The following is a 23,509-nucleotide window of genomic DNA, read 5'->3' as shown; positions in this document are numbered from 1 at the left end:
GCTTGCGCAATGAGCGCCAAGGCGCGCGCGTGCGCACTGGTGTCTAGGGCGATGGGCGGGGTGTGGACGCCTTCACTATGGCAGCCCGCGGTCTTTCTCAGTCTTGGGCTTCCTGACGCCTCCAGCAAGCGTGGTCTCTTGGGCCGGCTTCGCAGTCATGTACCCTCCGCCGCCGCCGGCGCCTCACCGGGACTTCATCTCGGTGACGCTGAGCCTGGGCGAGAGCTACGACAACAGCAAGAGCCGGCGGCGGCGCTCATGCTGGAGGGTGAGGCGGGGTCCGGGCAGGGGCCGTCCTGCCCGCAGTCGTGTCCAGCTGGAGCCTGGAGACCCGGGTGTCCGGGTCTCCTCCAGCTTCTAGGAGGTCCCCTGCCGCGTCTGGTTCTCGCGGCTTAGGTTCCGGTGTTGTTGGTTCCCCTGCCTGAAACCAGGCGTTCCTGGTGGTCCTTGGCTGAGGGGCACGGACACGGCATGTATGGTCAGAGTCATGGGGATTTCAGTTTTTCTCAGTTGCACGTGCAGCTGGACAGCTGGTGTGCAGTTCTCTCGCCCCGTACGAGCTAGTGTGCGCTTCCACCTCTGGTGCTGCCCCAGCAAAGCAAACGTTGTTGACAGGGGCTTACCTTAAGTGAAGACATACCACAGGGTCTCTCTGAATTGCTCTCCTCCGAATCTGTGACAAGTGTCATTTCTGGCTCTTCCTCAGAAATGGAAGCAACTTTCACGGTTACAGCGGAATGTTATTCTCTTCCTCATGGGTTTTCTGATCCTCTGTGGATTCCTGTCTTATCTCCAGGCGGCTGACCAGTGGAAAGGTATCAGAAATACCAGTGGTGTTAGGGGGGTGGGGGCGCAGGCTGGGGTAAGATACATTCTTGCAATCCAGTTGAAACAGTCCCAGGAGGCATATGTGGTGACCGATGAACAAGAAATGCAGCTGAGGGGGAAATGGACGTCCGTATGACCACCTGGTTGTGCAGCTCTGAAGGCTGCTCTCTAGGTATTTGGTGCCAACAACGCTGCCTCTCTCTGTCAGAGAATATTAAGAGCGTCAACACTAATTCACCTAAGTGTCCCTACCTCTTGATACAATGTGTTTGCCAAAGACCGCAGTTTTCCTGAGAGGGTGGTGAGCATCCCTTCAGGGCTTCTCTAGGGCTGCGGTTCCTGGAGACCCAAACATTGATGCAAATTGCTCAGAGCAGGCTGTTTACCACCATGTTGTGCTTTCCAGTATAGACACTATTAGGTTGATGCCTTTGGGAGTTTGCATGTTGTGCTTAAGGACACACTGCCAGGTGCTTGAAAAAGAATTGATTCAGCCTGGCTGTAGTCCCAGCACTTGGGAAGTAAATTCTGGAGGATGAGGAATTTGGGGCCAGCCTGGGCTACATATAACCCTGCTCTCGTGTGTGTGTGTGTGTGTGTGTGTGTGTGTGTGTGTGTGTGTGTGTATCTGATTTGATTCCTCTGAATTTTCTTTTTTTTTTTCTGGTTTTTCAAGACAGGGTTTCTCTGTGGCTTTGGAGGGTGACCTGGAACTCGCTTGGTAGTCCAGGCTGGTCTCGAACTCACAGAGATCCGCCTGCCTCTGCCTCCCAAGTGCTGGGATTAAAGGCGTGCGCCACCAACACCCGGCTTCCTCTGAATTTTCTTGAATTCAGTAGCTTCTAGGAGATCTCACTGACCTAAACAAGTAGCACTGGTTTAGGCCTGTGTTATGGAGCCTATCTGGGCCTTAAGGTGAAAGATTTTCTTCCACAGCCCTGAGTAGCAGACCTGCAGAAGAACAGAAGATGAAGCCAGAAATCCCACCTGTCCTACCAGCTCCTCAGAAGGAAAGAGCTAAGCCAGAAGATGTTCCAGACCTAGTCCCTCAGGTATTTCCAGTAAAGGCTATGTGGAGTTGTCACTGGGGTCTGTTCTGGAGCCTTGCAAGTGGGCAAATGCTGCCTCAAAGGGGCAGAAGGCTCCCCCCGTCACATTCAACCTCACACGGGCTCGGTTGAGGCTGTCTGTATAAAGTTGGGGAAAGAAGAGGCAGACACACGCTGCAATCTCTTTGCATACCACCGCGGTCCAGCTTCTGTGTTAGGTGGTGACTTCCCAATCGTGAGGGGAGAGACTTTCTCTTTGGAAGAACCACAGAAGCTGATGGGAGGGCGGGAGAGAGACCAGCGGGAAATAGGGTCAGACAGCTGGCATATGGCAGGGTGCTGAGAGCTGGGGCCATCTGGGCAAGTGTTCTAGAAGCCCCTGCTTCTGTCTGGGTGGGCAGAGCAAGGTGGAAGGCGATGATAGACCTTTGTAAAGTGACCTTCCGATGGAGCCAGGCTGGGCAGTTGTGGTTCTGATGGTGTCTAAGGGGTGTGGACAGTGTGTGCTCAGGCAGATCTGAGGAGGGAGAAGAGAACTGTGCTCGGGTGGAATCGCTTCACAGCGGAGGGAGATGCTGCTGAGTTAGGTCATGGTGTGGGAAAGAGTGGGGGTCCCCGCGAAGAGGTGCCTGTGAGAAATGAGCAGGAGACAGTGGGAACGCTGAGGTGCTCCCGGTGTCTAGGAGGCAGCTTGGAGCCGTCGTGGGTGAGGGTATTAGAGTCACCTGTCGGGAGGCATGGCTGAGGATTCCTGGTGCAAGCGGTATAGTCTGTCTAGAAGGGGTTTTGGGAACAGCCTGGCCTCATCTGGGAAGATTAGGGTGTGGGGAGTGGGGCAGATGGAGTGGAGCCTACATGCAGGTCAGGGGCAACAAAAGAGGCAGTTGCTGGGAACTGACTTGTGACAGAGAAGGACCAGATTTCTTGAGAGTTAGGGCAATTGCCCACAGAAATTGAGTTTCTCTACACTCTGAAGCCTTTGGCTATCAATTTTTTTTTCCCTCCACATAGCCAAGACTACACCTAACAGATGTTACAAGACTTCAACTTCCCCTATGGGTGGAGTCTTGGGCACAGGCGGAGGTTTCATATCCCTGTAGGGTGTCATACAAACAGGAAACCCTTGCTGACAGTCACTCTAGGAAACTGCTTCCCCAGTACTGGTTCCTGAGTCGAGATATAGACACACATTGGCCAGGGATCCAAGCATGGGGTTGCCAGTCCTGGTGAATGTGAGGGTGCCTTCATTCTAAACAGGGAGTGTTGTGCTTTTTCTTCTTCAGAAAGCTTGCTGTTACTAAAGTTTCTGGATATTCACTAGAAAGTGCCAGAAAGTAGACAGAAGCCTGTGCTGGCAGGCCCCTTGGTCAGGCCGTAATGGGGAGTGGGTAGAGTTTGGAAAAGGACAGTCAGTGTAGGACTGTAGACTGTTGATACCGGTTTTGGGTGACAGACTTGCTTCTAGACAGGTCTGTGTGCATATGGTGGTGCTTCCTTGTGTTCTCTGGGCTTGTGGAATCTCCTAGAAGAGGGAATGCAGAGGTGTTGTGTGATAAAACTTTCCCCAGGGACATGCAGCACACGTATCAACTCACCGCAGATAAGGATCCCACAATAGACCAAAGTACGGGATTCTACCAAAGTTCAGCTTGGTGAACCAGTGACTTTACTGGGGTTGCTTACAGGAGCATGGGGAAGAGGTTATATACAGGAGCAGAAATGACCCAGAGCCCACCCCAGCATGAGTGACAGCACACTGCACAGCTTGCAAACAGCTCAAGTTGAGTGCCCTCTGATGTGCACAATACCCTCCAGGTGACTCAGTTGGTCTATACCCCTTCCAGGCAGCTCACTGGCTTCTGCTCCTTCAAGCAGCTTGTCTGGTCTTGGTCTTCGTTGCGGCTCACCTCCTCTGTGCTGAACTCTCAGCTGTTAGTGCTTACGCTGGCAGAGACGGGCCCAGGGAGTCTGGTCAGGTTCAGGGGCTTCCTGCTTAAGGAGCTTCCCTGCAGGATGGAATGTTTCCATCGGGTGGACGCTTTCCTGTTCTGGATTTTCCCTTAAGCTGTGATGTTGCCAGATGCAAGAGCTACGCATTGTGAGTTTTCCCTGGTGGCTCAGTGTGCTGCCCTGAGCAGCTTTATGGACTTTGTCATGTGCTCAGCCTCTGGCTTTTCTCTACAGGGAGGAGATAGCTTTCTCATGTTTATGCTTTAACCGATTTCAGTGTCACAAGAAGGAAAATTGGAATGCTAAGATATTAAGTGAATGTATCTATTGTCATCCTACTCAAGGCAAATTTTTTAATATTTGGTGTACTTTAGTAGATTTAATTGGATGTATACATTTGGACACAATTGGGGAATAGGTATCATGTGGACTTATTTATTTGTTTATTTAGTTAGTTTTTCTAGACAAGGTTTCTTGTGTAACCCTATATAAATGTAGGTAGAATTTTTCTTTTTTTCCTACCGCCCAGTCCCAAATAATCATACAGAAGTTTATATTAATTATAGAGTGTTTGGCCTACAGAACTCTTAGAACTTAAATTAACCCATTTCTGTTAATGTACTTTTGCCATGTGGCTTTACCTGTTCTCTAGCATGCCTTGTTCCTCTGCCATCTGGCTGGACTCCACCTTTCTTTCTCCCTGTGTGTCCATTTGGCTTTCCCGTCTAGCCTTACTGTGCCTGGCCATAGGCCCAGTCAGCTTTATTATTAACCAATGAGAGAAATTCACATAGTCACAGCATACAGAAGGATTATCCCACAGCAACCCTGCCTACCCTGGAATAGGATCTGTAAACCAAGCTGGCCTCGAACTCAGAGACTAGCCTGTTTCTGCTTCTGAAGTGCTGGAACTAGGTCTGTGTCGTGTGCATTTTTATCCTGAGTTTTTGGTATCTTCTTTCTTGTAAATTTTTTTGTTATTGTTTGTTTTTCAAGACAGGCTTTGGAGGCTGTCCTGGAACTCGCTCTTGTAGACCAGGCTGGTCTTAAACTCATAGAGATCCACCTGTCTCTGCCTCCTAAGTGCTGGGATTGAAGGTGTGGACCACTACCGCCCAGCTCATGTAAATTCTTATAGCTGTGTCATCTATTACATGTGTATTTTAATGTAATTTACCAAATCATTTGTTGAGGGTTTAACTAAAGCTAAGGGTAATTTCTGTGCCTAATGCTATGGGAGCACAGAATAAGTCCGGGAAGTACACTTTCCTATTGACAGGACTGCCCTGGGTCGAGGGTGGCAGTGGGGACCTCGCTCTGCCATTTGCAGCCCTGTGATCTGTGAGAACCCAAGGCTTTTTACATTTTCTCAGACAGTGAGTAACCATGGCTGTCATCCACAGTGTCTTTATCTTTGTCATTCTTATCTCTCTAGGACTGTTTCAGTTTTAAACTGTTCCAACCAGGGCTCTCAACTCTGTATCCAGACCTGTACTAGCCATTTGGTAGTTCTCCAAGTTCCTAAGCAGCTCATCTCTCAAACCTGCAGACTGCTAAAAAGTGAAACCAATTCCCCCCAAGGCTTGGTAGAGCACAACAGCCCACTGTCCTCTATGGGTATGAATGCACATTTGAGGGACAGAATCTTATGCATATAGAGAAGCCCAGGCTGTGTCAGGTGATGTATTTTCATATGTGACTCTGATTTTGGTTTAGAAACGACTAAGGCATTTCCGGCGGGGCCCTCCCCACCTGCAGATCAGAGCCCCCAACACAGTCTCCAAGGATGGGACAGAGGGTGATGCTAAGGAGGAGGAAACGGCCCTGGGGAATGCCCAGCAGGAAGAAAACACACAGAGAACCATCATCAGGTACAGGAGATGGGTCTGAATGTGCCCTATCTGATGCCGGCCTAGCTGGTTTTATTTATTTATTTATTTTGGTTTTTTGAGACAGGGTTTCTCTGTGGCTTTGGAGGCTGTCCTGGAACTAGCTCTTGTAGACCAGGCTGGCCTCGAACTCACAGAGATCCCCCTGCCTCTGCCTCCCGAGTGCTGGGATTAAAGGCGTGCGCCACCAACGCCCGGCCCCTAGCTGGTTTTATTTTAGTGAGAATTCACTTGTCCACACCATATTTCCCATTTGAAACAGACAGTATTCTAAAGATGGCTTCGGGAAGTTTTATTATATAGTCAGATTTCAGAGCCACATTTGTCCTTGGCCTGTTCTCATTGTGTGCAGCTCCATCTGAGAGCAAGGCTGTTTTAAGGAATGTGAGATTCAAGAGTTATGAGGTAAGGAGGAAAGTGAAACTCAGCTTTTTTCTGTGGCAGGCAGCTGTGGGGGTGACAACTGGTGACAGGCACCTCCTTTTCTAGCTACTTCTGACCTGGCCTTGAACAGAATGAGAGGGTTTGGCCTGGTCCCCTGGAGTGAGCTGACACGTTTCTTGCTGGCAGTACTTACAGACGCCTCAGTCTTGAAAGGCTTTCAGCTGCATTTTGTACTCAGTGTCACACTTGAGAACACCAGGTGCAGCTCCACCAGGAGGAGTGCTCTGAGCCTGAGGAGCTGTCCTGAGGGAGTGTTAGATTCCTGAGCACATAAGAGACAGTGTGGAAGTAGCAGTGTAGAAAAGTCCCAGGGAGAGTAGTGGTCTGGAGAAGCCCCTGGTCTTGTTTGCAGGAGGGAAAGATTTGCTTCCATAGCCAGTGTCTGACTCAGCTTAGTATTGCTTATCATGTGTTCTTAAAGACAGAAGGAATGAGGGGTAGTATCTGAGCCTAGGCTCAATTCTGCTCAGGTTGTTGTAGAAATCCTTTGAAATGACAGAAGACTAATCTAGCCTCTGTGCAAGCATGACATGCAAATCTGTGAAGCAAGCATGACATGCAAATCTGTGAAGCATTCATATATATATATGATAAAGGAAAAAGCTGGGCAGTAGTGGTACATGCCATAATCTCAGCTCTTGGGAGGCAGAGGCAGGTGGATCTCTGTGAGTTTGAGGCTACAGAGTGAATTCTGCAGAGTGAGTGAGTGAGTTCAGGACAGTCAATGCTCCACAGTAAAATCCTGTCTTGAAAAGCGAAAAATAAATAAATAAATAAATAAATAAATAAATAAATAAATAAATAATAAAAACAAAGAGGAAGGAAGGAAGGAAGAAAGCAAGCTCTCACCTTTAATCCCAGCACTTGGGAGATAAAGGCTGGTGGATATGTTACGTTCAAAGCCAACCTGGTCTATGTAACAAGCTCCAGGCCAGCCAAGGCTATTCAGAGACAGAGAGGGCTGGAAAGATGGATTAGAGGTTAAGAACACTTGTTCTTGCAAAGGAACCAGGTTCAGTTCCCAGGATCCACATAATGGCTCACAACAGTCTACAACTACAGTTCCAGGGGATCTGACTTCCCCTCTGACCTCTGAGGACACCAGGCACACACATGGTGCAAATACATACATAACAGGAAAGCATTCAACACACACAAAATAAAAATTAAGAAAGACAGAAAAAGAAATATACTATAACAGCAACAAAAAAGAAACCCTTTGGTTACACTCAAACCTCTGCCTGTTCCTGGTGTAAACAGAACCCTAGGTGGACTCTCCAGATGTCATTATCTATGAGTAGAGAGGTGCCAGTCCTGACAGCTACCCTGACTTCTGCAGCCATCTAACTTTACTTTGGGTTTATTCAGTAAAATACAGTCACTACCTTAGCAGCTCCAGCCTTTAGCCACTGCACTCCACAGGGTGGCTTCTTGAAATTCCCCACAGATCACAGGAGCTTCTCTTGTTTAGATCTCTGATACAGCCTCTCCCTTATACAGCCTCTCCCTTATACAGCCCTGTCTTCTCCACATCCAGATGACTGTACTCAGGCAGCCATATTGCAGATGCGTGTTTGTCAGGATTGTTGGTTGTTTTCCTGTCACCCTGTACTGAGCAGGCCTTGATCTAGCTGACTGCTTTTCTCCTGCCCCCTTCTCCCCTCAGCTGGCGGGGAGCAGTGATTGAGCCTGAACAGGCCACAGAGCTCCCTTCAAGAAGAGCTGAAGCCTCCACCAAACCTCCTTTTCTGGCACCTAGAATATTTAAAGAGTCAGGTGAGTCTTCCTGCCCCCTTGCCTCACCAGAGCCTGTGCCCCAGAGCCTGGGAGTTTACATTCTACGTTCTAACCCTGTGCGGTTCACCCTTCAGCACCCAGGCTCTGTGTAGATACTTCGTACAGCCCTGGTGACTGTCTGTGGCTTCTTGGTCCCCCTGAGTTTTCACCTGAGCACTGAGCTGTCAGACAAGATGCTGTGTTTGGGAAGTTTAACTTTGCCATTCTGCTCCTGAGCCTGGCTGTGTCTTAGCATAAGATGATAGACAAGATTAAAGTCATACATTTTAATGATAAAAATTCAATAATTTTTTTTCAAGGCAGGATTTCTCTGTGGCATTGGAGGCTGTCCTGGAACAAGCTCTTGTAGACCAGGCTGGTCTCAAACTCACAGAGATCCTCTGCCTCCTGAGTGCTGGGATTAAAGGCGTGCATCACCACTGCCTGGGCATCAATACAATAAAATAAATGCCTTGTTAATGGAAGAAAAGAGCTGCGTGGTGGTGGCGCACACCTTTAATCCCAGAACTTGCGAAGCTGAGGTATGTGGATCTCTGTGAGTCTGAGACCTGAGACCAGCCTGGTCTACAAGAGCGAGTTCCAGTATAGCCTCCAAAGCCACAGAGAAACCCTGTCTCAAAAAACAAAAAAAGAAAAGAAAAGCAGGGGCTGAAGAGGTGGCTCCGTGGTTAAGAGCACTTGTTGCTCTTCTAGAGGTCCTGAGTTCAAGTCTCAGCAACTACATGGTGGCTTACAACCATCTACAATGGGATCTTGTACCCTCTCTTCTAGTATTCAGGCATGCATGCAGACAAAGCACTCATGCCTAGAAACATACATGCATGATAAATTTTTAAGAAAATAAGAGGCACAGTATCCCTTGATATGTCTACTTATTTCAAGACCTAGCAGGTCTTTGGGCTGGTCTGTGGGTCACTGGGACTATAGCATAGTTTATAGATCTGCTTGATCCTAGTCTTGTGCTGAGAGCTCTGTGTGTACCAGCCCATTTCCATTCTCATAGTGTGCCTAGCCTGTGTCTGTTATGATGTTCTTTGAGATAAAAGATGTCTACATAGCTCTGCTGTACATAGAGAAACTGAGGCTGTGGCTAGGCCTGCTAGGGCCTGCTTATAGGCAGCTGAACCTCTGAATCCTGGTACCACTTGTTGGGGCACATAGAAACCACTGTGTTAGGAGTGGTAGGGTCAAGCCATGTCCCTCAACAGGAATCTTAGAGCCTGGTGAGAATAGGCTTATGGTGTGGCACACTGCAGACTGCTATGTGCTGCCTCGTTTGGGAGAAAGCTCCCCGTGGAGGTGAGGCACTCTCAAGGAGGCCATATAGGCACTGGTGTATTTGCACCTGCCTCTGTCCCCATGGGACTCTGGAAGCTCATTTGGTTGGATAATCAGTGTGCATATAGAGTGTATATGCTATAGTGCCCAATCACTGGTTACTACTTATTCCTAAATTTATATTACACACTCCAGTGGTCAGGCTCTCCATTCACCATCCGCTTCAAAGGGCTTTGCTGTGCAATGTTGTGGCGGAACATAGGACCTGAGGTCCTAGTGCCATTGAGTGTGGCCTCCAGAAGACACGCTTACTGATCACTGTGTATATCGCTGAGGGCCTGGTGCTGTGCTCTGGCCTCTGCCATCACTGCTTCACTGTAACTCACCCTGCCCTTTTTTATACTAATAATTCTGACCAGTATCCATGTCAGTGTATTAACTGAGGGGTCACAGTTGGTCTTAGAACCCCTGCCTGTCCCAAGAGTAGAACTGTCCCCTACCACTTGTGCTTTCTCCTTTCTAGGCCCCCCAAATGAGCGCCAGAAGGGGGTGATTGAGGCCTTTCTCCATGCTTGGAAGGGTTACCAAAAGTTCGCTTGGGGCCATGATGAACTGAAGCCTGTGTCCAAAACTTTCAGTGAGTGGTTTGGCCTGGGCCTCACGCTGATCGATGCCTTGGATACCATGTGGATTTTGGGTCTGAAAGAAGGTAATGACTCCTTTATTGATTGGACTGAGTTTCCGTGTGTGACACATAAGCCAAAGCAGTTATGTGAATGACCCATGTGGGCTACAAATGCTACTCCATTGGACTTTGGCTTTTCTTTTCCTGGGTACGGGATAGTGTGTGCTTAGTGTGTTCAGAGCCCATTTTTCATCCAGAGCAGCTGTCTCTTATCTCCTGAAGAGCTGAGGGTGGCCTTGGGATCTCATCCAGCCTGTTCTGATACAGCAAGGGGGCTGGACTTGGCTCTGTGTCTCCAAGATATCCCATTTAATTTGGTAGTGTGAATCCTTAATCATTTCTAAATTGATAATTGTTTTTTTATTTTTAAAAGTTTTATTATTTTTAATCATGTATAAGCTGGTATGTTTGCAAGTAGGTATGTGCATATGAGTGCAGGTGCCCTTGCAAAGCCCGAGACATCAGATCCTCTAGAACTGGAGTTGCACACAGTTACAAGTCTCCTGACGGTGTGGAGAACCGTCCTACAAGAGCAGCAAGTGCTCTTCACTGCTGAGCTATTACTCCAGCTCCAAACTGATAGTGTAAACATTTGTTTAATTGCTTGAGTGGCTTGATGGCCACCAGTGAGTCACTCGTGTGCTCCTTGTGTCACAGTGTCTGGTAGGGACTATTTATGCTTACCAGGGCTGCTCCATGGGAGATCTTTTCCCTGAAGAAGCCTTTTGTTTTTGGTTGGTTTGTTAAATGTATTCTTTTTGTGTGCCTATGTGTGTGGACGCTTGTGTGTATTACAGCACACATGTATAGGTAAGACACCAACCTGTGGGAGTTGGTTTTCTTCTTCCACTATGTGGGTTCCAGGGACTGAACCCAGGTAGTCAGACTTAGTGGTAAGTGGGTAACTGACCATCTCACTATCCTGTTTGTTAAGACAGGTCTCAGGTAGCCTAGGCTGGCCTTGAACTCCATGTATAGCTGAAGATACATACCTACCTCCATGGTATGCTGGCTGGTTTGTTTGTTTGTTTTGGTTTTTAAAAAGTGTCTTGAGGGATAGAGAGATGGCTCAGTGGTTAAGGGCATTCATTGGCTGCTCTTCCACAGGACCAGGTTCTGTTTCCAGCACCCACATGGCAGCTCACAACTGTCTATAACTTTAGGTGCAGGGGATCTGATGCACACATGTTATACATAGACATTCATACAGGTAAAAGATCTGAACACATAAAAATAAAATCTCAACATGTATTTTAAAACAGCATCTTGGGAGACTGAAAAGATGGCTCAGTGGCTAAGAGCGCTGACTGCTCTCCTAGAGGACCCAGGTTTGGTTCCCACTGCCCATCTATAACCCCATTTCCAGGGGGAATCTGACACCTCTTCCTAGTCTCTGCAGGCATTGCACATACATGACGCATAGACATATCTACGCACAAACCACCCATATACATAACATAAATGGAATAAAAAACAGGGTCCTGGTATTTAGCTTTGGCTGGTACTATGTAGCCCCTGGCCTTGAGCTTTGGGCAGTCATCCTGCCTCAGCCTCCCAAGTGCCAGGGTTACGGCTGGTGCCACCACACTTTGTTCCATCGTAGCAAGAGAGATTGTAAATATGTTCCTTTGCTTTCACCCTTTCATTACACAGAATTTAATGAAGCAAGGAATTGGGTGTCAAAGAAGTTAGACTTTCAGAAAAATGTTGATGTCAACTTGTTTGAGAGTACCATTCGCATCTTAGGGGGCCTGCTGAGTACCTACCACCTGTCGGGGGACAGCCTCTTCCTGAGAAAAGCCGTGAGTGTTCCTGGCCGGGGTGTCCTGGGGCTTGATGTGTGGCATTTGGCGGCATTATTTCCAGTACACTTGAGTTTCTTCTGCATTGGTTTTTATGAGCTGCCACAGTGCTGTTTACTGCTGCTGTGGTGTATAGGAAAGTCCCTTTGTGCTGATGCTATAGCCTAGTTTTGCCGTGTGATGGGTATTAGGGAGCTACCAAACTATGTTTCTCCACTTAGGTGCAGATGTGGAAAAACTCTCAAACTTGAATCTCTGTTGTGCTTTTATGTTAGGAAGATTTTGGAAAGCGGCTAATGCCTGCCTTCACCACACCCTCCAAGATTCCATACTCTGATGTGAACATTGGCACTGGATTTGCCCACTCACCCCAGTGGACATCAGACAGCACCGTGGCAGAGGTGACAAGCATTCAGCTGGAGTTTCGGGAGCTCTCTCGTCTTACTGGAAATAAGAAGTTCCAGGTAGGGGCTAGAGGGATGCCTCAGTGGTTAAGAGCACTGGCTGCTCTTGCAGAGAACCCAGGTTCAGTACCCAGAAACTGAGTGATGGCTCACAACCCTCTGTTTTGTGCTTGTTTGGTTGTTTGATTTGAGGCACAGTTTCACTGTATCTTTCTGGCTTCCCTAAAACTCACTATATAGACCAGGCTAGTCTGGAACTCATAGAAATCCACCTGTGTTTGCTTACAAAGTACTGAGATTAAAGGTGTGAGTCACCACACCCAGCCCTCTTACAACTTTCTCGTAACTCCAGTTCTGGGGGTCTTGACACCCTCTTCTGGTCTCCATGTGCACCAGGCTTACATGTGGTACACATACATGCAGGCAAACACTCATACACTTAAAAATAAGATCTAAGAGGGGCAAAAAAGAAAAAAAGCAATTTCAGGTAGTATGGGCAGGTTCCAGGTAGACATGGTTTCCTTGGATCTTAGTGCTTCTCACAAGTGTAATTGCTGTGTGTGTGAATTTCAGTTTTTGTTTTTTAAAATTATTTGTGTGTGTGTACTTACTATGGTACATGTGTGGAGGTCAGAGGACAACTAAGGCGTACTCATTTCTGTCTTCCTAACTTTATATACATGGGTTCCAAGGATCTAGCTCAGGTCCACCAACGCCCGGCTCGCATTGATTTTCAATATGTCCGCTAACAAAACCAGTTATTAATAGCCTCCTCATCTTGTGAAATGGAAACTTGTGCCAGTTAAAAAACTGTGCTTGCCTTCACCAGCCCATAACAGCTCCAGTCCACTGTCTGTCTCTGTGCAGGGTATGTACAGGCGCTGGTGTAGGTAGAATCCACACCTGGCCATCTCCTGATGGCTGTTTCCATTCAGCTTCCCTGCTGTGGTCATCCCACATGGATGACTTCACTGTGGCCCTGCTGCTCTGTTGCTGATGCACACATTTGAGTTGCTTCTAGCTCTTAGCTCTCTGAGGAATGTTGCCGTGCGTGTGGCATACAGATAGCTATTCAGGGTGCACTCTCAGTGTCTTGAGCTTGATCACTTGAACTGGAATTGCTGGATCTCATGGTGATTCTGTGCTTACTATTTCAGAGGACCAGCCGAAAGCTTTCCACTGTGATTGCACTGTCTTACTTTCCCACTAGTAATAACAAGTCTCCCAGTTCCTCCACATCTTCAGCAGCACCTTTTTCTATCAACAGTCAACATGACTTCCCCAGGTGTTACTGATGATGAGCATCTGTGTGCATATTCAACTTCTCTGGAGAAATGTCTGTTTGGGTCCTTTTAATGACTACCTGGTTTGGTTGGTTGGTTGGTTTTGTTTTTCAAGACAGGGTTTCTCTGTGTATCCCTGGCTTATCCTGGAACTCACTGAAAAGACCAGGCTGGCCTAGAACTCACATTGATCTACCTGCCTCTGCCTCCCGAGTGCTGGGTTTAAAAGAGTGCGCCACCACACCCAGCTGCCATTCTTTTACTTAGGGTTAGGGATTGTTGTTGAATATTTTTATCAGGGAAAGAAAGGGTTGGTTCCTTTCTAATGGTTTGGGGGGTTTTGCTTGTTTTTTCATTTATTTATATGTTTGCTTGAGATGGGATCTCAGTCTATAGCTCAGGCTGGCCTTGAACTTGATACAGTTCTCATGAGCTACAGGCTGAGCTATCATGCATTGGTTGGTCTGATACTGTTTAATCAGTTGAGATCATCCTGTTGATGTCTGTGATATTTCATGTGCTTTATGTTGGTAGAGAATTGGTTTTAGTTTTCTTCCTGTGATGCTTTCATGTGGCTTCATGGGACAGATCAGGGAGTGCTGCCCCTCACGTTTCCTGAAGTCTGGGAAGAGCTGACTGGAGTCAGCGCACTCTCCCTTGTCTGCCTACCACAGGAGGCCGTGGAGGAAGTAACAAAGCACATCCACTCCCTGTCTGGGAAGAAGGACGGGCTGGTGCCCATGTTCATCAACACCAACAGCGGCTTCTTCACCCACCCGGGAGTGTTCACCGTGGGCGCCAGGGCTGACAGCTACTACGAGTACCTGCTAAAGCAGTGGATCCAGGGTGGCAAGAAGGAGACAGAGTGAGGCCTGACCCCCGCGGCCCTGGTGCAGGGCCCCAGCTCCTGTCCCCATCCTTTGCTGGAAGCCAGCGGTGGTGCAGGTGGCTTGGGTCCCCTATGTGAACTTACCTCCCAAATGGCACGAGCCACTCAGCAAGGCCTGCCTTGTGTCAGTGCCCACATGGCAGATGCTCAGGGGCCTGAGCTTCAGCCTGGGCTGTGTGTGTGCAGTATCTGCTTCCCAGGGAGGGCTAGATCTCTAGAGCTCGTGTATGCATCAAGCTCAGCGAGGCTCCTGGTCCTATAGCTCTAGGGAAGATGCCATGCCATGCCCAGGGTAATCCGACTTGTACTGTTCACAGACTGATGGAAGACTATGTTAAAGCCATTGAGGGGATAAAAACACACCTGCTACGGCATTCTCAACCTGGAAAGCTCACCTTCGTGGGAGAACTCGCCCATGGCCGTTTCAGTGCCAAGATGGTAAATTGTATGACCTGGCAGAACCTTCAGAAAGCTACTACTTTCTTTCAAAGTACTTTCAAAGCCTTGGTTTTTTGTTGTTGTTGTTGTTGTTGTTTGTTTGTTTTTTGTTTTGTTTTGTTGCCAAAAGAAGAAAATCTGGTCAACAGCTATATGTTATGGCCACAGGTTGGCCTTTGCTACCTGACTTGACCTGTTCACATGATAGCCTACAAGCAGAGGCCCTGCATGGCATGACTTGCAGTATCAGACACAGGCTCTCCCAGGGCCAACTGCCTTTCTAGAGGCACCTTCTCTGGGTCCTGGAGTGCAGCAGGTCTCTGAAGGTATTTGTGAATAGGTTGAGAGGACCTGGGTCAGTATGGCCCCCAGTAGGAGCTTGCACTGTAGTTTTCCTCCTGGATTCTAGGGCACAAAATGTGTTGCCTGGACTTGAGTATGCATATGACCAGTATGACCTAACCTCACTACGCCTGGGGCTTCTTCCCTCCAGTTAGGCTAAGTGTACATGGGCCTAGGTCCAGATGTGAGGAGACACTCTGATTCCAGGACCACTTGGTGTGCTTCTTGCCGGGGACGCTGGCTTTGGGTGTCCATCATGGCCTTCCAGCTGACCACATGGATCTGGCTCAGGCACTCATGGAGACTTGCTACCAGATGAACCGACAGATGGAGACAGGTCTGAGCCCTGAGATTGCACATTTCAACATGTACCCTCGGGCAGATCATAAGGATGTAGAGGTCAAGGTGAGCCTGGGCACGGGCAGCATTTGGGTAGGGGTGATGCCAGCATGGGTGGATACTCCCTGAGCCTTTTGCTCTGCCCCTAGCCAGCTGACAGGCACAACCTGCTGCGGCCGGAGACCGTGGAAAGCCTGTTCTATCTCTACCGTGTCACAGGGGACCGCAAGTACCAGGACTGGGGCTGGGAAATCCTGCAAAGCTTCAATAAGTACACACGGGTGAGCTGTTAGGCACCTCTCTGTGGTCTTGGCTGGTGACAGACACAGCTAGGTTCCTGCAAAGCTCTGGCTGGGCCCACCCTTGAGACTGCTGTGGCACAGGTTGGGAGGAGCCAGCTTTCTTGGGCCTCTAGTTGACTGCCCTCTTGTTGTGTGTGACCTTGATAATGTCCTCATCCTGCTGAGCTCAGTGGCATTGGGCCCTGTAGTCTTTCGAGGCTTACAGATGTCTGGTGTCTCTGGGCTCACTCTTAGAACCCAGGCTTTTCTGAGAAAAGGTCTCTTTCTCTTCTCTTGCCCTGATGCCCATGGCTTATGAAACATGTGCTCAGTGACCCAGAGTATTGCCCTCACCCCCACTATCCCAATCCTGGAGTTCATAGCCTGTCTTGCCTTCTCATTGGGCAGGGTTAGGAAAGGTGGTAGGGCTAGACGTGGTCTGGGTGTGACACCAAACCTCAACAATGTTATCTTTTTGCCTGTGCCTGCTCTGGGTTATGTATAACAAGCTAGACCCTGACATATCCTGTGGCTATACCATTGCGGACGCCACAGAGTTGTTGGCATTTTACAGGGTTGTTGTGGAACTCTAGGTGACCTTGCCCATTACTTAGGTGGTTACTAGCCCTGAGCCTGCTCTGGGTTCATAAATGCTGGGGTTGAGCAAATAGCCTGGGTGACACCTCTGGCTAGTGGCGTTTCCCAAGGCTTCACTCTTCATATTGGGCCCAGGCTATGCTCAACCTGTGTCACTGAGGCTTTGGCTCTGATGCAGGTCCCCTCAGGTGGCTATTCTTCTATCAACAATGTCCAAAATTCCCAGAAGCCTGATCCCAGGGACAAGATGGAGAGCTTCTTTGTGGGAGAAACCCTGAAGTACCTCTACCTGCTGTTTTCTGATGATCTGGAGCTGCTCAGCCTGGACACCTGTGTGTTCAACACAGAAGCCCATCCCCTACCCATCTGGGCCCCTGCCTAGGAGGATAGCACCTGGCCGGGGACTGATGGAGGGCTGAGGTGGGCCTATTGGGTCTGTGACCTTCACAGGGCCCACATAGTTTTGGGCAGCCATCAAGTGTGATGCTCCTGCCCAGTTCTAGGCCCCCCTGTCTCAGCTTTTCATGAAGATGTTGGGGGGAACAAGAGTCAAATCAGCAGGTATGGGATTCTGGAATTTAGGCTGACTAGTCTACCAGAAGCCATGACTCCTGATTCCTATGGCCAAATGACCCTGCTGGCTGGCTGCAGGCAGCCCTATGGTAGTCCCAAGACTTATCACCTCCTGGCACCACTCAGGACCCCAGTGCCTGTGTTGAGTTCAGAGTGATATCCCTAGTCAGTGAGGTGCCGGGCTTGGCCTGGTGGCCTGAACAAGTCCTGACCCACAGGTCTGGTGGGCCGTGTGACCTCAAGAGGCCTTGTGGCTCTCGTGTTTACGGGTTGGACTCAGGGATCCTCTGGCTACCCTACTGGGCTGGCAGGGTTAGAACAGCAAATCTGTCTTATTTCCAGGACGCCCTGGGTTAATGTGATTTCTCAGCTGAGATGAAAGTGGACTTGGGCCCGCTGGGATGGGCCTGTTTTGGGGAGGGGGTGGTATCTGTGGACCGGAAAGTCTGGATTGATCTCAAGGGACAGCAAGTTCTCTGGGTAACATTGCCGTAGCTGCCCCCCTAGTCAGAACTGCTGTCACTTCAGGTCTGAGGAGCTGGGAGGAGCAGGCTTTGGGGATGTTCTGCAGACAGGCCAGAGTGCTTGGCTTGTGCTTTCTCAGAATGGTCTGTGACGACCACCTGCTGGCTGGTAGGAGCACATGTAAGGAGGGAGGAACACCAGCAGAAGCGTGTACCTTTCTCATAGTGAGATGTTTGTGCCTTGGTGTCTGAGCCCATGGAGATGTGGGTAGAGTAGGCCTGTCTTTGACCTGTTAGTGACCTATCCTGGGCTGTGGTTGGGACTTCCCCATCCAAGACCAGGGTAATACCATGCAGTAGTGTAGGGTAAACTAGACAGAATCTAAGAACCCTCAAGGGTTGGAGCCTGTGTTAACCTGTGCATCCCAAGATCTGGAGGTTTGATTTGCTCACTCCCCATCTGCAGCTCAGAGCATCTCAGTGGCAGCCACCTTGTGTCTCTGAGGCACAGTAGTTGCCCCAGGGACTTCCTGTCAACCACTTGTACCCCAAGCCAGCTCTAATCCCAAAGGTGTCTACAAAGGACCTGCCTGGTGGTGTGTCCTTGGGCCTCACTCTCATGTGTAGAGGCTGCCTCCCCCATCGGGTTATATCCCTTCCCGCTGATGTCGGCCTCCCCGTGTGCTGTCCTCTGGACCAGGAGCACCACAGACTCGAGAATGGGCAGGTTCAGGCTTTGTATTCTCCATGTCTGGCCTTGATCTCTCAGATGTAGTCTGGAAGGTGTGGTCAGTACCAAGGGGACAGCAACTGCCCTGTGGCCCTCTGAAGAGTTGCTGTGGGCCAGAGTAACTGGGTTGAAGGTGTCCACAAAGCTGGGGTTGCTGGCCACATTGAAGCAGACAACAGGGGAACAGTCCCGAGTGGGGAGCTGCTCCCCCGGGAGGCAGACTTCCCTCCCTCTCACCCTGAAGCGTGGAACCTGAGAGCTGGGGTCTATGCTTAATTAAACGTCTAACTGGTCTCAGCAGACTGCAGTGTGTTGTCTTGTCTAGAGCACATCTCAAGGAGCTCATCCTTCCACACACGGACCTTGCCAGATGAGAAGGACACATCTAGCCTAACAACCATGTTTATTCAGTCCCATCCATCAACATCAGCCTTGCTACACTTGCTTCAAGGCCGCTGTAGGCAGGCCGCCGTGGATCTGGACTGTCGAGTCACAATTGCTCACATAAAACAAGGGCTCTCTGGGTCCTGCTGTGTCTTAGCTGGAAGAGTGCTGCTTCTCAGACCCAGGCCACGGGGGCATTACTGGTTGCTTTGGTCTGGCTGCCTCTACCCACTCGCGGATGAGGGCAGCTTCTAGTTTACGCACCTCCACAACAGATTGAGGGTCTTCTGAGTTAGATGCTCTGAGGAACAGACAGATGAGGAGGGGTCACTCAGGTGCCAAGCGTACAGGGTGAGTGAGCTTCATGCCCAACCAGCCCACATCCCGCCACCGGCCAGACTCGTCAAGAAAGGAACCAGGTGGGCTGCGCCTCACTGCACCTGAGGTCTAGGTGATGTGCTCCCCCCTGGATGGTGACAGCAATGACTGATGTACTCAGGTTGCTCTGGATCTGTCGGGAGGAATCTGAGGCATGTGGCCTGTGCTTTAAGCCACAGGTAGGAACCCCCTTCCCACCCTGGCACCCACGGATGCCAGCACTGCCTGTGGCATGCGGCTGAAGCAGTAATGAGCTCACTGCGCAGCTGCGATAGCTCCACTGGAAAGCGAAGTGAAATCTGGTGGACCAGATGTTAGACTACACTAAGAGATACGGGAAGGAAGCACTCAACAGAGAGAAGAGCGCACAACAGGAGCCAGTGAACCTGAGAAGGCAGAGGTTCTTTGAATCTGGCAAAGTGGAGAGCAATAGCAGACACAGCCCAGGCATTGCCAAGAGGACCTATACAGGGCCATCGGCTGCCAGGTCAGGACTTACCCCGCCCCCTGCCCAGGGGTCTAAGTCACCGTTGGAGAATATTATGTTGCTGGCAGCTTTAAGGTCTGAAAGGAACACAGTAAGTGGTGGCAAGGTGTCCAATATGGCCTTTAAAGCTGTGAGCTGCATCTGGGGGCTGCAGAGCCAGCTCAGGACAGAGGGTAGGCCCTTCCCAGCTCCCAGTCCCAATCCCCAGCCCCTTACCACCACCCCAGAAGTTGGTCCGCAGCCAGTCTGGCCGGGGCCACACGCCCCATGTGTCTAGGCAGTATTGCTGGCGGAGTTCATCAGAGAATGGGATGTCTGGGAACATGTCTGTCACATTGTTGCTGTCAAAGGTCAGATTGATCTCTGTGCAGGCCTGCAGGTGCCACACAGTGAAGTCAGACAGGCAGGCCTCACCCCCCACACCTACACTTGGCAGTTTACCTCCCCATGTCCACAAACCTGGTAGTCCCAGGCCTTGGCATCAGAGCCAGTGCCACAGCCAGTGGGGTCAGCACAGCTTTGGTACAGCCGGTAGATGTCAAAACAGGGCTCCGTGCCAGAGGAGTTGTAGACTAGCCCTGGAGAGGAGGAGTGCTGGGATCAGCAGCCAGCCAGACACTACATGCTCAGGCCACTCCCCACCCTCCTTGGAAGGAAGGCCAGGGCAGGTGTGCCTTGGTGAGGAGAGCACTAAGGTCCATGGGACCCCACCACCAGTACCCTGCCACACATCGGGGCAGGACAGGCATGCAGAGCTTTGTGCCTGGGGATTCCAAAGGCCTGAGGCGGCTGGAATGTGCCCGGTAGCTGTGCCTGTTCCCAGGGCTGCTGGGAAGTCATGCTGCCCACTTCAGCCTCTGCCTAGTCCCACAATACAGGTCCTATCCTTTCAAAACTGGTACCACATCTCAGCCTGTAAGACCAAGCCCCGGCCAGGCTATGAGTCCTCTTCCTATTCTATTAGAGTCTCCACCCTTGCCCCATGAAGACCAAGCAGTAGACCAACCTGCTAGTGCTCGTAGGCCCATGATCCTCTGGCCCTCGCTCAGCAGTCGTTCACAGCCCACCTGGAGGAGAAGGGCAGGGGAACGTCTCAGCAGAGGCCCCTTGCCCGGCTTGACCTTCCCTGGTCCCAGAATGTAGGCCAGGGCTGCTAGCCTCCATGGGTATAACAACAGAAGAGTATGTGATGGTGCCAGGCCTGCACTGGGTCCTGCACCCAGGGAGAGCCGCCTCACCTTGACAGGGTTGGCAGGAAGGTTTCCAAGGAAGTCAGTGGGGTATGGGTAGTCCATCATAGCAAGCACAGTAAATGCATTCCGGGCAAACCCAAAGAGCTGAGTCAGGTCCTTTGGGCTGGAAAGCGACTGGCAGGTGCCAAAATTCTGCCTGATGGTGTCATGAGCTAGGAAGGCAGAGGCCAGGAGAAGAGGCTGAGGAAACTGCTGGTCAATGTGAAAGGCAAGGATGAGTGCCCAATGCAGGCAGCAGGTGAAGAAGGGTCTCCTCACCTCCTTGGAGGAACAGGTCCTTGATCTGCTGGAAGGCATCCCGCACAGCCTGGGCACACTTGGGGCTCTGGCCATAGAAGTCCTGGAGAAAAGACCACGGTTGCCGCCGCCGCCGCCGTACCTGCACTGCCCTGGGGGTACCCGTGTACGCTGACTCACCGCTGTGACGTCTCGGAAGAACTGGTAGGATTCACCAAGGCCTGCCACAGCTACGACAGGAGCGCTGGCTGCCAGTGCCCCAGCCACCAGGTGGGGATACTTCATCCTCATGTAGGCGCTCAGCATCCCCCCATAACTGGGGATGGAACACGATTGTGGCCGTGCATACTCAGGCCAGCGCCCTCACCCTGGCCTCCAGCCTGACCTGTCTCCTTCCCTTGGTCTTCCCCTGTTCAGAACCCAAGCATGGCAAGAAGGACCTGGAACTTTTAGACTCATCATGCCAACCCCAATGCAGAAGGAGCCTTCCCTGGGAAAAGGCACCTGTGGGCGCCCTGCCCTGGCCCAGCGTGAAGGCACTGCTAAGACAAAGTCAGGAGGGGGGTTGTCCCACTAGTGTGAACAACTTGGCAAACACAGCCCGTGAGGTCCAGTCGAGGAGGAGGTAAATTAGACCCAGGCCTGCCGCGTCAGAAGTTAAGGACTGACAACACGGGCTGGGCAGAGGATGTGGAAAATGTAAGGGACATCTGTTTGGCCCCTCTTGTATAAGGTGTCACCTGGTTCAACAGGGTGGGCATGGGGAGGGCGGTAGAGTTGGGCTCTTTCAGATCTTGTGTGGGGTCAGATTAGATAAATTCGCCTCTGTCCTGAAGGGAAATCAAGGACCCACCTCCCTCCAAAGGCTATGATTGGAGTATCCTGGATCCCCAGATCCTGCCGCAGGGCTTGGAGCAACACAGCAAAGTCCGCCAGTGCCTGCTCCACGGTCAGCAGCCGCGTATATCCACGCTGTGTGGACTGCACACCGAATGGAAGTGATTTCCCGTAGTACCGCTGCAGGAAGCAGGAAGCAGGAAGGGATGTCTAACCACGGCCTCTACACTCCCCACCGCCTTCAGTCAGGGACTGCCAGGATCTGTCCAGGTACCCACGTGCTCAGCAAAGACAAGCAGGGCCTCCTGCTGGGCCGCCAGTTCCACCATGAATCCAGAGTTGTTAGCGAAGGACCAGATGTCCCCCTCATTCCCCGTGTAGAAGAAAATGGGCCCCTTGCCCATCTTCCAGAACTTATCTATGGGAAGTAAGTGAATTTCTGTGAGGACAGGGATAAACAGGCAGAAAACGTACAGTGTGGACAGCACTCACCTGACACCAGGAACCGCTGGCCAAAGGTTTTGTTGCCGAAACTCTCAAAGTTGAAGTGGTCCATGTATTGCTCAAAATACTCTTCCCGAAAGCCTGGGTCTAGAACTCTGTCAGCTGAGAGCAGGTTCAGAGGCTCAGGGGCTGGCAGGGATCGTCAGGGATCCACGAGGGTCAGGAGAGAGGGCAGCCAATGCACACTCACCTCTGGCCTGAAGGTTGCACAGCCCCAGCCCCAGCAGCAGGACCAGGACCCAGGAAGGGACCCCATGGTCCACACGGACACAAGGCTGGAAGCTCATGCTTGATTCTGAGATGGGCGCCGGCAGTCATGTGACCCGGGTCACGTGCCAGACACGTCAGGCGGGTCAAAGTCACATGACAGCTTCACAGGGCTGTCCTAATGTAGCTGGAGGACTATGTTTACTCCTTCCTCTTGCCTCAGCTTTTAGGTCTTTTGATTCAAGTCTTAAGCGTTCCCTAGGCTGCTATTGTGTTCTCACAGAGATGATCACTGTGGACCCAGGAAGCAGACAGAGAGCTAGAGTGTGAGTGCCAGGACTGTGTGCTCTCCCAAGTGTCCAGCTGCTGAATACCAGAGTGATGGGAGGGTCCTCCCACACAGGGATGCTGCAGGGTGTTGAAGTCCCCAGGGATTGCACACACCCATCTCCCACTGGTTGTGGGAGCTACCTACTCATTCAGCGTGTCAGCTAATCTGTGCCCCCGGGCACTCAACGCTGAGCCAACGTGTACTCAGTCAGAATGGCCACCCTGTGCCCAGCCCTCAGTGTTGGTCAGCACCCTTGCTTCACTGACAGGCCCATAAGCCCAGGCCAGAGAAACCGGGACAGTTCTGTCTGCCCTGAGCGAGTGACCTCAGGAAGGTAGGGATGCTGAGGGTTGCTGCGGAGGGACAGTGTCTCTGAGAGAGGACGCTGGGCTTATCTGAGTGGCATCAGGGATCTCTGAGCTTTCAGTGTGGCTGCCGCTCTGCTTTCCTGGCTGTTGGCACTGTGCCCATGCCTAGACAGAATGGGGAAGATGGAGGGACAGGGCTTCTGTGGGAAGCTGCCCTCCACCTGTGGCAGGGCGTGTGCAGGGAAAAGAGAGAACCACTTTTCTCTCTGAAACCCAGTCCCAGGTCTGGAAGAAGGGAGAGATCCATGGGAACTGGGACTCGGGACTAACTCAGCCATGAGTGGAACATCTGGCCAGCTGGGCCACAGTCCAGCGGGACACAGTCTAGAGCTATGGGGCGCTGTGCCACAGATTAGGGAAGCCCCTATCCTGTCCTGTGTAGATGCCTGCCTTTGTTATCCTGTATTTCTGGGGTGCTGGTGTTGCACTGCCCGGTAAACCCTACCTGCAGAATGACATTA

At 50.9% G+C, this 23,509-nt stretch overlaps 2 protein-coding genes across 4 annotated transcripts; one reads left to right on the top strand and one right to left on the bottom strand.

The window, feature by feature from the left end:
* Positions 1-45: 45 nt before the first annotated feature.
* Man1b1 (mannosidase alpha class 1B member 1) lies at positions 46-18,362 on the top strand. 3 transcript variants are annotated; one of them, XM_040745257.1, is made up of 13 exons: positions 46-268; positions 707-815; positions 1,765-1,880; positions 5,544-5,698; positions 7,827-7,936; positions 9,759-9,944; positions 11,574-11,722; positions 11,998-12,186; positions 14,084-14,274; positions 14,616-14,736; positions 15,286-15,483; positions 15,571-15,698; positions 16,474-18,362. In XM_040745257.1, the coding sequence occupies exons 1-13, from the start codon at positions 158-160 to the stop codon at positions 16,571-16,573; spliced, it is 1,863 nt and encodes a 620-aa protein (XP_040601191.1). In that variant the 5' UTR covers positions 46-157; the 3' UTR covers positions 16,574-18,362. The 3 variants fall into 3 exon arrangements, with proteins under 3 accessions (XP_040601191.1, XP_040601190.1, XP_040601192.1); XM_040745256.1 differs by having other exon boundaries at positions 15,567-15,698; XM_040745258.1 differs by lacking the exon at positions 15,571-15,698.
* An 86-nt stretch (positions 18,363-18,448) lies between these two features.
* Positions 18,449-22,510, bottom strand: Dpp7 (dipeptidyl peptidase 7). Its single transcript, XM_005083694.4, has 13 exons — positions 22,333-22,510; positions 22,131-22,244; positions 21,917-22,056; positions 21,655-21,818; positions 20,982-21,117; positions 20,823-20,904; positions 20,550-20,716; positions 20,318-20,378; positions 19,771-19,889; positions 19,528-19,684; positions 19,324-19,388; positions 18,887-18,957; positions 18,449-18,747 (listed from the first exon to the last, which is right to left on the bottom strand). The coding sequence occupies exons 1-13, from the start codon at positions 22,427-22,429 to the stop codon at positions 18,600-18,602; spliced, it is 1,521 nt and encodes a 506-aa protein (XP_005083751.1). The 5' UTR covers positions 22,430-22,510; the 3' UTR covers positions 18,449-18,599.
* Between the last annotated feature and the right edge of the window lie 999 nt (positions 22,511-23,509).

The sequence above is a fragment of the Mesocricetus auratus genome, unplaced genomic scaffold (assembly GCF_017639785.1).
Source record: "Mesocricetus auratus isolate SY011 unplaced genomic scaffold, BCM_Maur_2.0 Super-Scaffold_100004, whole genome shotgun sequence".
NCBI lineage: Eukaryota > Metazoa > Chordata > Mammalia > Rodentia > Cricetidae > Mesocricetus > Mesocricetus auratus.
This window is presented reverse-complemented; position numbering and strand designations above follow the sequence as displayed.